Genomic DNA, 13,473 nt, shown 5'->3' with positions numbered 1-13,473 from the left:
CAATTTTTATTACAATTGTATATTAGAATAATTTTGTAAACCATAAAAGTAGCATTTCACTAAGAAATAACTGAGGGTTTTTGAGACTCCACACAGATTGTTTCTCCAAGAAATAAAGGCACAAAATAATTGAGAATTTTTCCTCCTCTCATTTGCTCAGCAATAAATACTATATTTTAATAAGACTAAGAAGCTGTTGTTTCTCAACAAAAGATGGACAACTGTTTGGGTTTTATTTAGTCTAGAAAATCTGAGTCTTCCCAGCAACAAAAATGAGAACTTAAAAAAAAACAATGGAAATAAAGCACATAACTAGCAGAATTAATGTGATCTTTTTACCCCTTTTCATTTTTAGAAGTTGCTGAATGTTTATAGCCCTACTTGTTATGAAATTAAATATTCGTTTAGGGTAAATTTCTAACTGAATTTTGGGTTTTGATCAGAAATATTACAAATCAACACACCAAGTTTCACTTTATTAAAAATTAATTACCAGAATACTTTGATATCATTTTGTCTGCATCAGTGCTAGATGGGGTTCAGTTCACCGTGTTCAGACGTGAGCTGCTGGTGGAAGAAAGGTGAGGCGAACACCTGAACAAACAGGAGATCCGACATGTACTCCCTGATGAACTCCGGTCCGAACAGTTACTCCGACCGACACAGACACATTCGATCTCGCCGGAGACCCAAACAAAATGAAAACAGTTTGAGGCCAAATTCTGATAAAAATAGCACATTTATTAAAAAGATACAGCATAAATCAGCAATTTTCCCCCATCTTGCATCTTGAAATATGCCACATCTGCGTCACAAGATCAGAGGTCTTACAAATATTTCGTCAGTCCACCTGCTGCTGCCTTCTCGGACGTTTCTCCGACACGTGTATCTACAGTATGATGGGATGCATGTAGCAAAACAATCTCATTCTCTCACACAATATCACTGCATGACCCAGCAGCAGACCTGGCTGATGAGCGAGCCGTTCTGCTCTTCACTCACTGTGAATGAGTCCAATTCATTCAGCTAATCTGGGTGGAGGGGAGGATGAAAGCAAAGATGCCAGTGAACATTTGTTATTACTAACACGAGTTGTTCTGGCTTTTTTTTTTTTTTTTTTTTTAAGTCGTCAAGGAGGAGAAACGGGGTTTTCAAAAAGAAATCCGAGGACATTTTTCGATCAACTCGTTAATCAGGTGAGATGAAGGAAAATAAAAACATATTTGAAGTAGAGATGCACCGATTGGTTCATCAGGGAATCGGCTGATTTTTCCTTCCGATCGGCAAATCTGGTTTTCCTCCCATTTATTAAATGCAGCAAAACCAGGAACTGAAACCAATATACAAATGGTAGACTAAATGGAGGCATCAAACAACATGCTGTTTTTGAACTTAATAAAAAAAAATAGGAACCTGTGCTTTGATGCATAAATGATGAAAAATTATTTTCCGTTGGAGTAATTATTTCTCCCTCCTGTGGTGCAGAATAAAACAAAAACAAAAAAACCTATTGGGAAATGTTGAAATCGGTATCAGCAAGGAAAATCCAGGTCGGTTCATCTCTAATTGAAATCAATCTTGACTAACTGTATAAAATAAATTAGATGGAATGATGACATTTCTTTGGTTCCTGTGTGGCAAGAAAAAGAAAGAAAACAAACTCCAGTCTAGTTAATTCAGCTGAGATGGACAGACAACAGGTCCTAGAAATCAGAGGGGATGGATTTTCTCTCTTTTTTTGACTGGCTTTGCTCCTTTGTAAAATTGAGGTCAGTGAGTCTTTAGGTGTAATAATTCTGCTGATCTGCTTCTTAATACGCGGAATGAGAAATCCCTGAAAACTGTACGAAGACAAAGCAGCCAGGATGTTCTTGTACAACGAACAAAAGAGCAATTTCAAGGCGAACGATGGTAAAGCACGATGTATTCAATAATTCAAGGCAACGAAAAGAAAAAACAAACAAAAAAAAAAACTATTACATGAGGCAGTGCAAAAATGTCACACCAATAAAATATGTTTCACAAACTCAAAACAGATCCTGAGGAAGAAAAAAAAAAAAAAACTCGAACAAAACCAGGCATAATATAAAACATCTCCGAGTCAGCCCCGCTCCGCTTTAAATTAGATCCCACATTATCCTGACATCTTAAATTTTCTAAACAGCCACTTAATGCGGCTTTTTGTCATTTCCCACCCCCGTTACGCTATGAACCAACGAGCGCTCCTCCCCCTGCCCAGAATGAAAGGCCACAAATTCAAACACCCGAACGAACACCTCGGCTACAACGACGACAGGAGACCCCCAAAGACGACGACGAGACCAAAACCGGTTTCCGTACCGCATATATACACACGCAACCGTGTAGACGAACAGAAGGAGGACAATAGAGACTTTGGTGCTGAACTAATCGAACGTTTGGCCTCTTTACAGAAGAAAGAAAAGCTGCTTCCGATTTCAATCAGGAAAAAGAAAAACAGCCGAGGCAGAACTGCAAAAACGACTGGCCCAGCAGTTTCTGGCACAAAACTTCTTTAAAATCGTATAACAAAAAAAATTAAAAAAATTAAGGGAGAAAAGAATCAAGGACGGTGGAAGGATCCCCATCATCTGATTTTTGTTTTTCTTTCCCACCTGAAGTACCGTTTACAGTAGATTATCATAAACGGTACTTTTACGTAAAAGTGAATACTCCAGTATACAAAAGTACTTTGATATGCTGGAGAGGGAAAGGCTGAGGGAAGGAGTGCTGAAGGGAGGAGGCAAAGTTTCAAAGTCATCCTTGGAGTTAAGAGCAAAAGCACTTAGGAGAGGTAACTAGATCCATGAACAGGAGGGTTCACGAGGACTCGACCAAAAAAAAAAAAAAAAAAAAAACGAGGAACAGCGCCGCATTTCACTCCATGAACGGGGCACAGCGCACAGTCATCCAAAAACTAAGACTGATCAAACCGGACTTTTAGAACAAACTCATACGGGAAAGAAAAGAAAAAGAAAAAACGTTTAAGACAACACAGCTTGAAAAGGCCAAAAGGAAAACGCGTGTAGCAAGTTGGTAGACATCAGATACTTCTAATTGTGCTTTCTTCCCCTGCCGACAGAGTTGTGGTGCGAACGAGGGAAACCTGCAGGACGCGTGGAACGTGCGCACGCCGATTGGCACGGAAAACAAAACGCTTAAAACGTGGAGATGGCTTCGTTGTAGACAGAGGAGCTGACAGGTCCATGGCACAGAGAGGATTTAAAAAGATTAAATAAAATTCACTACCTGGAAGAGGTTGGAAAAATGTCAAACTTTAATCTGCCGTCTGACTAAGTTTAGATGAACGGCGTTCTCTGCGAGTATTGTTGGCAATTTGAAGAAAGCCGCTCATTGAGATTAGACAGGCCAGCTCCTCCGTCTGCTGAAGAGGAAAAAGCAGAAAGTCTTTGGTGAAACAGAGGCATGCATGCCAAGTAAATGAATGTATGGATAAAACATAAAAAAAAAAAGGCTATACAGGCGCAACACAAAAAACCAATTAAAAGGTTTTATCGTTTAATAAATGTAATTTGGATCGAAAACTAAAAACCTCTACGTAGATCCACTATAGAGTGAAGAATTTCAAGCTTCTGTTATAGCTTACAGCTAATGAAAACCGCCTAACAAAATAAATTTTTTATTATAGGAACGTCATTTTGGACTACACAATCATGAAAAAAGCTGGTCTGAGTCCATATTAATGAAAAATTGAGTGGAAGGAAAAAGTGTGGTAGGAAAGGATGAACTAATGACACAGACAGCTGCAGCTTTAAGAGTTTGGAGAAGATTCACGATGCTTCAGGGAGTCCCGTTTCGTAGTCGATGATTTGGAAAGCCATTTCATCCGTTAGTGTCGTTCAGGTATTATTATCATTATTATTCTTTTCTTAAATCTAGTCTAACATCAGTATCGTCACTTTCCTGAAATAATGGTCAAAGCCATTTTTTGTCAAAGGTATAAATGTTTCTTTTGCCTACATCATCTTTAGTTAAAAAATGACTTGGATCATTGTTTTAGGAAAGTGACAATATTTGTTAAGATGCACATTTTGTTTTCTAGGACAATAACATCTGCTTTATTGATCCTAGTTTCTGTACTCGATTGGCAAGACTGTGGTGGTGGAGATATTTTTCAACATTTCTGTATTAAATATGTTTTTTGAAATGTTGGGATATTAGCGGTAAGCCATAATTATATATATATATATATATATATATATATATATATATATATATATATATATATATATATATATATATATATATATATATATATATATATATGTTTTAAAGAAGCTACACGGGTTTCACTTTTAGAACCAAATTTCTGAACTACATGTTTTCTATGGTCATCTAATTTATTGAGCTGCACCTGTATGACCTTTACGGATACTTCAGCATTTCACAGCATAAACTTTGTCTCTGAACAATGACAAATTCCTGACGGATCCACGTTCGGAGCGGTAATCAACTTAAAATGCGTTGGGTATTTCTAACAACTACAAATCAGAATCTGGTGAAAACGACTCCAAAGACGGTTTTGTTTTTAATGCATTTTAACGCACCGCGATAAAATGTGTTGATGTCGAGGCCAGGACAGCAAACAAAGTGCCAGCTACGGAGCTGGTTCAAGCGCAACTCCCTCCGTCTTTCAGCGACATATGGCAGGTAGATGACAGAAGGCCAGCTAGATCTGAACAAACAAAAAACCACACACACACACGAACCGTCTCACTCACACTTTCTATTCTAGATACCCAATTTCCAAGCAGCACCGTTTTCAATTTGAGCCGAACGCGTCTGACCGGATGCTGAGCAGGAGTTGTGAGGGAGCGTGCGCTCCGTACAAAAACTGGCCCAGACCCAAATCGCTCCTGAGCATCTCTGAGCTGCAGAGCTGTGGCTTCTTGCATGACGGCAGGGCATCCTGCCCAGCCGGTTTCTTGTTTTTTGTTGTTTTTTTTTCGTTTTTTTTTTTTAAATGGAAATGACTAAGATAGTTCAAAAAGAAAAAAAATAAAAGTGTCAGCAGAGGTGGATGCGAAACACATTCGAAGAAGCGAGCAGAATACACTTCCCACATCTTTTTTTTTGTCGTTTTCCTAATAAAGCGTCGCTTCGCTTCGTCTGGCAGTGGCTTTCCAATAACTTGTCTCTTTTTTTTTTCTTTTTTCTCGTCCTCCGTCATGATTTTCCTCCGGCCTTTGGCTCCCTCTCCTGTGTGGATGCTTGTACCTGTGCTGCTGTTGTCACGGTGACCTCCTCTCCATCCTCCCCCCTCCTCTCTCTCTCCATGCTCTGCCTGCTGGCATCTCTGCCCCCCCTCCCTCGGTTAGTTTCAGCTCACAGCCGGCAGAGGCAGAACAGTGTGGGGATGAAGACTCCGAACGCCACCAGGATGGGGAACATTAGGCTGCTGTTGTCGGCTGCGTAGGGGTTCGGCGTCCGGGGGCCCGACTGGACCCTGTACTTGGAGCCCGGCTGGACCTTTTTCTTCCCGCCTTCCTCGCCTGCTTCGCTTTCCTCCTCCTCTTCCTCGTCATCCTCGTGCTTCTCCAGGCCGGGGTGAGGCTGAAGCTTCGGTACATCTTGCAAGCACAAAGCAGATTAAAAAGCGCATGAAGCAGGTTTGCACTTATGTAACAAACTAAACGGCGTCTTGTGAAAGTATTCACACCCGCCGTTAAGAAAGTCGCGATGAGCGATCCATCAGTTTAAACACCCAAAACACTTTCGAGGGGTATGAATACTTTTCGAAGCCACAGACTCAGAACACGAGCCGCGCAGATCCAAACGTGTTTAGGAGGCTCACCTTCTAAAGTCCCCTTCATGACGTAGAGTGCGCAGACCTTGGGGTTGTCATAGTAACCCTGAATTACAGAGCAGAGTTTTAAAGATGAAAGGGTTAGAGAATCATGCTACAATGTTCAAGATTATAGAAATTATAAAACAATTTTGTTTCTTTTTTTTTCCCCTCAGCCTTAATAACCTAATCTAAGTTTCCCCGGAGCGGTGCTTTAAGATTTGGAAGTAGAACAGTAAGTGTGCCTAGTTTCAGAGGGAGGGAATGAAAGTGTGTTCAATTATTCTCCAAGATGGAAAAAAAAGTAAAAACTGCTGTAAAAACTTTTTTTAGAACATGTCACCTATTACCACTTCAGCCTAAATTCATTTGCTTGCCAACCTTTTGGTTTTTATTATTATTTTTAATCCCTGCATGCACCAATCTGTAAATAGCTCCTGAACTCCCTGCATCAAAGAGTGTGAATCAGGGGTGTGTATAATTTATATGGCAAGAAGCAAAGTTAGCTTAAATCAAATGCTGGCTGTGCATTTTCTATTTTAAAGTCAGCCTGGGCTAATGCAGTGGTGTAGAACTGGTGAGTCGTTTTATTTGCAGGGTTTTAATCGGCTGGTTTTAAAGCTGGCTGTGCACCTCAACACATCTGAGTTACATACAGACTCACTGTCAGCCCCACTTCATTATTACACTTATATGATTATATAAAGTTGTTTTTGACGAATTCTGAATAAAAACTCGGACTCTGCAGTCTTTGGTTCAGGTAGTCACATGACCTAAATGCTCTGCATGAAGAAAGACTGAAACGTCCCGAGTGTTGATTCTGCTGTAGATCTGCTGTTATGGGTGGGATGGCTGACAAACATTCAGACTGACCGGGTCACGCCTGTTCAGAAAATACTGAGACAGTTTAATCATATAACTACAGAACAAGCCCAGATCATAACTCCTCCACCTCTGTGCTTCACAGTCCGTGCTAGTCTTTTTTTTATTTGTATCTTCTTAATTTCCCCTTGGGGATCAACAGAGTATATTCAGATTTTTACCAAAGCAATTTATTTTTTGTTTCTTAAAAAAAAAAATCCATCTATGTCTGGGGTTTTTGATGGTACCAGTTGCTGTAAACATGAGGTGAATCAGATCTTTCACTTCACTTTAGGACACAAATCCAAGTTTACAGCTTACAGTTAAAACATTTTGGGTTAACTATTACTAAGGCTGCAGTTTTATTTAAAAAATATGCAACAAACTAAGCAAATAGAAGTGAATATCAGGAAATTATAGGAAACGGATGCAGCAAAAAAAAAAAAAAAAAAAGAAATTAAGAAACACTAAAATGAAGTGAAACAGAAAGCAAAAGTTCCTGTTGCAGTGAAAATAATCGTGGGTACTTTTCTCCGTTTTGATTTAAGGATTGTTAGAAAACAAAGTTGATGAAAACTAAATTAAAAACACCCCAAAATAATCTAGCAAAAACTATGGAGTCTGAACACTTATATAGTGCAACCATTTATCAGAGCATGAAATCATATTTCAGTGAATAACTTGTTAGAGGTAAAACTAAGAAATTGCTGCCCAGAACGCCTGGCTGTGAAAACTGCTGTGATATCCAGAAGATAACCTGCACGTTTCCGACAGATCTGATACAACGGACAACTTTTATCACAGACAAGTTTATGAAAAGTCAAAGGATACAAAAACCTAAAGATTCAATTAAACAGTTGAAACCGGGGATGCACCGGCTGCAGCTGTCTGGCCAATCACCGATCTTTAAAAAGTCTGACCTGCTGATTCTGATTTTGGCCAACTAAGTTGGTAGCAGTGGAGTGACTATTGTGAACCACATGCATGCAGACTGAGGCTTTTACAGTAAACTAGAAACTAAGATAATGAAAACTGCATTTGAGAAAACATTATTGTTAACTGACATAAAGAAAAGCAGAAAATATAACTGGAACTATATCGTGTGTTTATAAAACTAACTAAAACACATTGAAATTATAGATATAATATCCTTTGCTTTTGTGTTTATGAATACATTTATTAGCCTTTCAAACTTATTGACACATCTACACTGATTAATTAAAACTGATTGAATGAGGCAAACAGAAAGTCAGGGAATTGAGGCTGATTTGTGGATGCTCCCCTCGGTAAAATGCCCCCCATCATACATAATAAATCAATCAAAGTTTGACCAACCGTGATGTAAAAAATTAAAGAAATACGCCGTCTCCCCACATAACCTCCACTCACCTTTACGAACTCCACCGTGAGCTTGCCATTGAAGGTGGACACCTCGCCTTGCACGCTTAGCTTGCCTTTTTTAATAGAGAACGGTACTATCTCATCGTGAGCGGTACTGTGGCCCACTCGGTCAAAGATGTCCAGGTCCTTAACCACTGTGTGGCCGTTTACACGGACATCAAACACCTGGGGACACACATTGTCAAATCAGTCAACATGTATGAACTCCAGCCCCTCAACACACCAACAAGCAAACACACAAACGACCTGACGTCAGCATGTCTGAGTAACAAACCGCCATACCTTTTGCTGCGACTGTGCAAAGTAAACCTCTGCATATTTCATGACTAGTATATAGTCTCCGTCGTCACGAATGGGGACATCATACCCGAAAGTGTCTTCATTGTACCGCTCCGTCTGGTAGAGAATCTGGTCCTCGGGACTGGAGCGTAGGATTGGCAGACGCACCCCGTAATCAGATGCTACAGAGGAGGACAGAGTCAGGCTCAGAGGATTTCTCGCATACCAAAACCGGACAATGTTTTATGTCAAGCAAAGAGTCCAAATTACATAACCAGTGACCCTTTTTCCAAAACACATCTGAATAATCTCATTCTGCCTGAAACAAGGTTATCACTCTGTGTTCCCTTCTTGATGCAGTCAGAAATAAACTGCTCGACTCTCAGCGAGGACTACAGGCGGAAAATAACCGTCTGAGTGAAGTTTGGACCAGGTTGGGAAGTGTTAGGCGTCTATCTCATCCCATATTGTCTGGGTTTATACATTTTAATAAATGGAAGTTAAAAATAAATGTGGAAGATTCCTGTATTAAGATTTTTAGATGCCACTACCTCTGTTCTCAATTCTGCTAAAAAACAAACCTAAACTGAACAAACTGAAGCTTAAAATTTACTCCTTTCCACCTGAAAGGACTGAATGTAGAACAGCTTTATAAGAGTTTAGCAGGTGAATGTTTGTCAATCAGTACCAACAAGGTCAACCTGTTCGCGCAAAAATAGATTAATAAGATTAATCTTCAAAACGCTCAAAGTACGCTTTTTACTTGAGTTGATGTTGATTAGTGTTTGAATGTTGTGGGATGCTGGTGCCATAACAATCAAAAGTTACTTTAATTATAGCAATTAGTTCTTGTTGACTTGGTAGCTGAATAGAGCAACTTTTTGTTTCTGACAGCCATTATTTTTGTCTTCTGTGATTTTTGTATATAAAGAAAAAAGTAAAATTATGGATATAATCTTGACCGTTCAGATGCAGATTAAACATTTCAGATCTGATTATTTTGTATTAAAGTACTTGAAAACAACAATCCACTACTTAGTTCAGTTTTATTTTTTATTTGCTCATCTTCAGTCGAGTCAAACATTGTTTTTTTTGCAACAACTGAGACATGTAACACATTTATGTCTCTCTGTTTTACCCATCTTCATTGGACCATTTCTGTCCCAATAACAAAATGATCTTACAAAACACCAACCTAACCCTCGACCATCACCACGTCGCACGTGACGACTTTAAACTTTAAGGACATTCTTTACGCATCCATCTTTGATTCTGGTGTTCATCACTTTTTTTAGAAAGGACTGAATTTCTCTTTCGCCAATGAAGCCTGGAACTTTTTACCGACTTTGGAAATTTTATTTCGACTGGCTGGCTGTTATTAGATAAACGCTTCCACTGTGGAGTCCAGAACAGAGCCGTCGCCGTCCCAGTGTAGGGACTGGTGACTCCCCGCACTGCAGAGGTGTTGACCAATATCTCATTTGACAGCTAAATGTGTGGTGGAGAGACTCTCCCGTTGTGAAAATAAAAGCAACGTAGTTACCGTCTATACTTCTGTCACAGCAACTACATTTTAAAACTTGTTCAAAGTTACTACGACTTTAAAGGCGGCAGGGCTGCAGGCCTTGAGGGCTGCAGCCCCCTTCCCTAAGCCTAAGCTATTACTTTCACTGCAGGATTAACCAGGGATTTGATTAGTCTCAAGAGTCGGTGCTTGGAGCTGGGAAAGACATGACACCTGAGTTGAGAGTGCTCTGTTGCAAGTCGGACAGAGTGTTATTTGTCTTGGTGCAACTATTATTAGTGACATAAGCAAAACACAGGAGACCCAACACTAAAAGAACATTTTCACAAGTGGATTTTTTTCAGCACTGTGTGCGCCATTGGTTTAATGGAATTTAAAAATACATCACAACTGCTAATAAATCACTAATTTGGCAACTTTTTTTGATTCTGTAGCCATATTAGATAATCTCAGGGTTGTTCACCAAGCTCTGACTTTTCCAGTAAAAATTCCAATTACAGAGGGAATAATGTCTTACTTTTCCAATTGCAAGCTTCTATATCAACGATTTCAAATCTACTACAGTTTATGCCAAGAAACAATATGAGCTATAGACTTATTTGAATTGATGTGACTAGTACTGAAACAAATGAAATCAGTTTGAAATAGTTGGCTCTCTTTCTCTGAAAAACTCCATTCAAAAGTTCCTGGTAAGCTGCCATCAAGGTAAATTCCTACGCTGCTCATTTGTTCGTGCCCTTGTGGAAACACAGGGGTGAAGTAATAGTTCCCAGGAAACTAGCCTGATTCCTGAGAAAGGACAAAATGCTCCCAAATATGGATTTCAAAATAAGGAAAGAGCTAGCTTCACCTTCAGAAAGCCTGAAAACCACAGAGAAAGTTTAGTGGGAAAGGAACCAAACTTGCTCCAGCCCAGGGCCCCTCATGTTTGTAAATCTGGCCCTGACAGTATATTTCCCACCGTCTAATTGGACATATCACCTGCTTCCTCTCCATGTTGAGAGGGGCGGGGCTGCAGCGCTCTATGCTGACTCTTCATTAGTTTGTAGCTTCTTGCGGAAGCCACACCATGCAGAGGATATTTCTGCTGAGAACATAAGCGACTCAAAAAAGCTCCTTCATTTTAGCGATGTTTTATTAATCACCAGTACCTGATAAATAAATCCCCAAAAGCGCTCATTTGCAGAGAATTAAAGTAATAATAATAAAAAAACAACAACAACCGTTTTCTATCAAGCAGACTCACCTTTGCCAATTTTCCCTTCCAAAGGGTCCTTCTTGAAATGAATACCGTGCACATCCACATGCGAGTCTCCCCCGGCGTTCACAGCCCAGATAACCCGCTCTGCGAGGCTGGGGCCCCCGCCGTCTGCCCAGCACTGCTCGGACAGCAGAGACAGCATCGCTGCCAGCAGCCCGGCGACGAGTTGCGCCGTGACCCGCTGCATTGCTTCACACGCCGCGCAGTCTTCCCCCTGCTCCTGGGTCACAGAGACAGCCGGGGTCGGTTTCTTTCCGAACGAAGCCCAAACTGCTTCCGCACCGAATGAAGGGAAGCTCTTCCAGCAAGGAACATTAAAAGCACGCAAGGTTAGCCAGCGAAAGCAGCTAGCCAGCGTGTCTTAGTGACATGGAACATGATATCCGTAAGTTAGCCACTATGCTAATATTAACAGTACTGAGTAGCAGTGACACGGGGATGCGGGAAATGACAGTTATACACATACAGTACGGAGAAGTGCTCCAACTTAACCTGGACACGTATGCGACGCGTCAGCTCGTAATTAATGAGCAAAAAAAAACATACTTAATCAGCGAGTAACATTGATTAGTTAGCTTGACAGTGTAGCTAACCTACCTGTCTAACCAGAAATTCTTGGTGAATGAAAGCCTCTCTGGCTAACGTAAATGCAAATGTCCCTTACCTTTCCCTTCCACAACCGCCTTTAACCTCTTTCTGTCGGTGTGTACCAGTCGCACTAATGCTCGCACAGTGTCGCCAATCGTCCACAAGCCACCCTGTAAGAAAACCTTGGCGTGTTTGCAGCAACTGGCCACAGCCTGCCCCTGACTTTCATTCAATGAGTGGATATTCAAAGTAACATTCGCCGTGCTGCTGCTAACTACAGCGGCTTGCCAGTTTGAAGGAGGCGGAACAGCGGCGCTACCTAACCTGAGGTTTCCCCATTAGCGGTGAGTGACAGGCACTGTGCCGAATCACAGCTTCCTGTTAAAGCTTCCTGATTCAACAAATACGATTTATATATCATAGACATGCGTGAGTGTGACTAGTTAGAACAATAAATAGATAAATATATATATATATATATATATATATATATATATATATATATATATATATATATATATATATATATATATATATATATATATATTATAATAATAATAATAACGAAATCATTGTTACACTCATCCGAAACCTCGCTAAAGATGAATATCTACAGTGTTCATGTGCTGCCATCACTTTCTACTTAAATTTATATTTGAATTAATTACTATTCTCTGTCAATTCAAGTTGTAAATATCAATTTCTATATTCTGCAAAAATAAAAATAAATCTGAAGGTAAATAACACAAGTGATGCTCCTAATGTCACGCCCCCCTCCTTTGTTTTCCAATATGGTATGGTCCAAGTGGTGTCCAATCAGGAGAGTCCAACGCAACGTGCTTCTTGTACCTCTGAGACTTAATCAGAAAGACATGAATGAGAGTAGTTACTGTGGCAACAGCAAATATTTTTAAACCAGAAACGAGTCCTTGAATTATTATTATTATTAATTATTATTATACGTTTAACACAAATGAGTGTAACTCAGTGTTTTGAACAGGCTAGAAGCACACGACAAAGTGGGTAAAATGAAGAACAAAAAAAAAAAAAAAAAAGAGAAAAAATGTCCCAGAAACTTCCTGGTGTTTTGAGAAAATAGAGGAAGACATATGTACACACGAAAATTATGAAACATATGTCATAAAAAGTAGAAGCAGATTGAGATTTAAAATCACAACAATAGTAGTGGAATATAAAAATATTAAAGAAGAATACAATCAAATGGTGTAAAAGATAAATAGAAATAAAATCTAAGTAAACAACGACTGAATATTAGGGAAAACTTGACTGAAAGCCAGCCTGAATGGCTTTGAGTCAAACTTTTATAGTCCTTAATAACGTCATGCGTAAAAAATTTGCAGTCTGTCCTTCTATAGCTCTTCATGAGATACCGGAAATCTTTTGTTTTCTTACTCATCTATAAATTATCCTCACTCAGAATGAATGAGAACTCTCCCTTGAACACAGCGGAGTTATAAAACCAAAAGGTTTCATCTGGAGACCTATGCAATGATATAACTGCAGCGCTGCTGCAAGTAATACATACATGGCTGGTTCCTAGCTTCATCAGTGACACACATGAATAATAGATGCTAAGTTTAGCTTTGTCCTCACTAACTGCAGTGACATCACTCACCAACATTGTAATATTTTGACATAGTCCACATAATAAAACACACATACCAGTAGTAAAAAGGGATGAAATGTAAACACCTTTTATTTTTCTACGTTTAA

General features: G+C 39.6%; 1 protein-coding gene across 1 annotated transcript; it reads right to left on the bottom strand.

Annotated features, from left to right (window-relative positions):
- Nucleotides 1-720: 720 nt before the first annotated feature.
- Nucleotides 721-11,955, bottom strand: mlec (malectin). Its single transcript, XM_014973075.2, has 6 exons — nt 11,816-11,955; nt 11,137-11,371; nt 8,369-8,547; nt 8,075-8,251; nt 5,834-5,891; nt 721-5,609 (listed from the first exon to the last, which is right to left on the bottom strand). The coding sequence occupies exons 2-6, from the start codon at nt 11,336-11,338 to the stop codon at nt 5,365-5,367; spliced, it is 861 nt and encodes a 286-aa protein (XP_014828561.1). The 5' UTR covers nt 11,339-11,371; nt 11,816-11,955; the 3' UTR covers nt 721-5,364.
- Between the last annotated feature and the right edge of the window lie 1,518 nt (nt 11,956-13,473).

The sequence above is a fragment of the Poecilia mexicana genome, unplaced genomic scaffold (genome assembly GCF_051168715.1).
Source record: "Poecilia mexicana isolate PSO_F unplaced genomic scaffold, ASM5116871v1 scaffold_9, whole genome shotgun sequence".
Classification (NCBI taxonomy): domain Eukaryota; kingdom Metazoa; phylum Chordata; class Actinopteri; order Cyprinodontiformes; family Poeciliidae; genus Poecilia; species Poecilia mexicana.
This window is presented reverse-complemented; position numbering and strand designations above follow the sequence as displayed.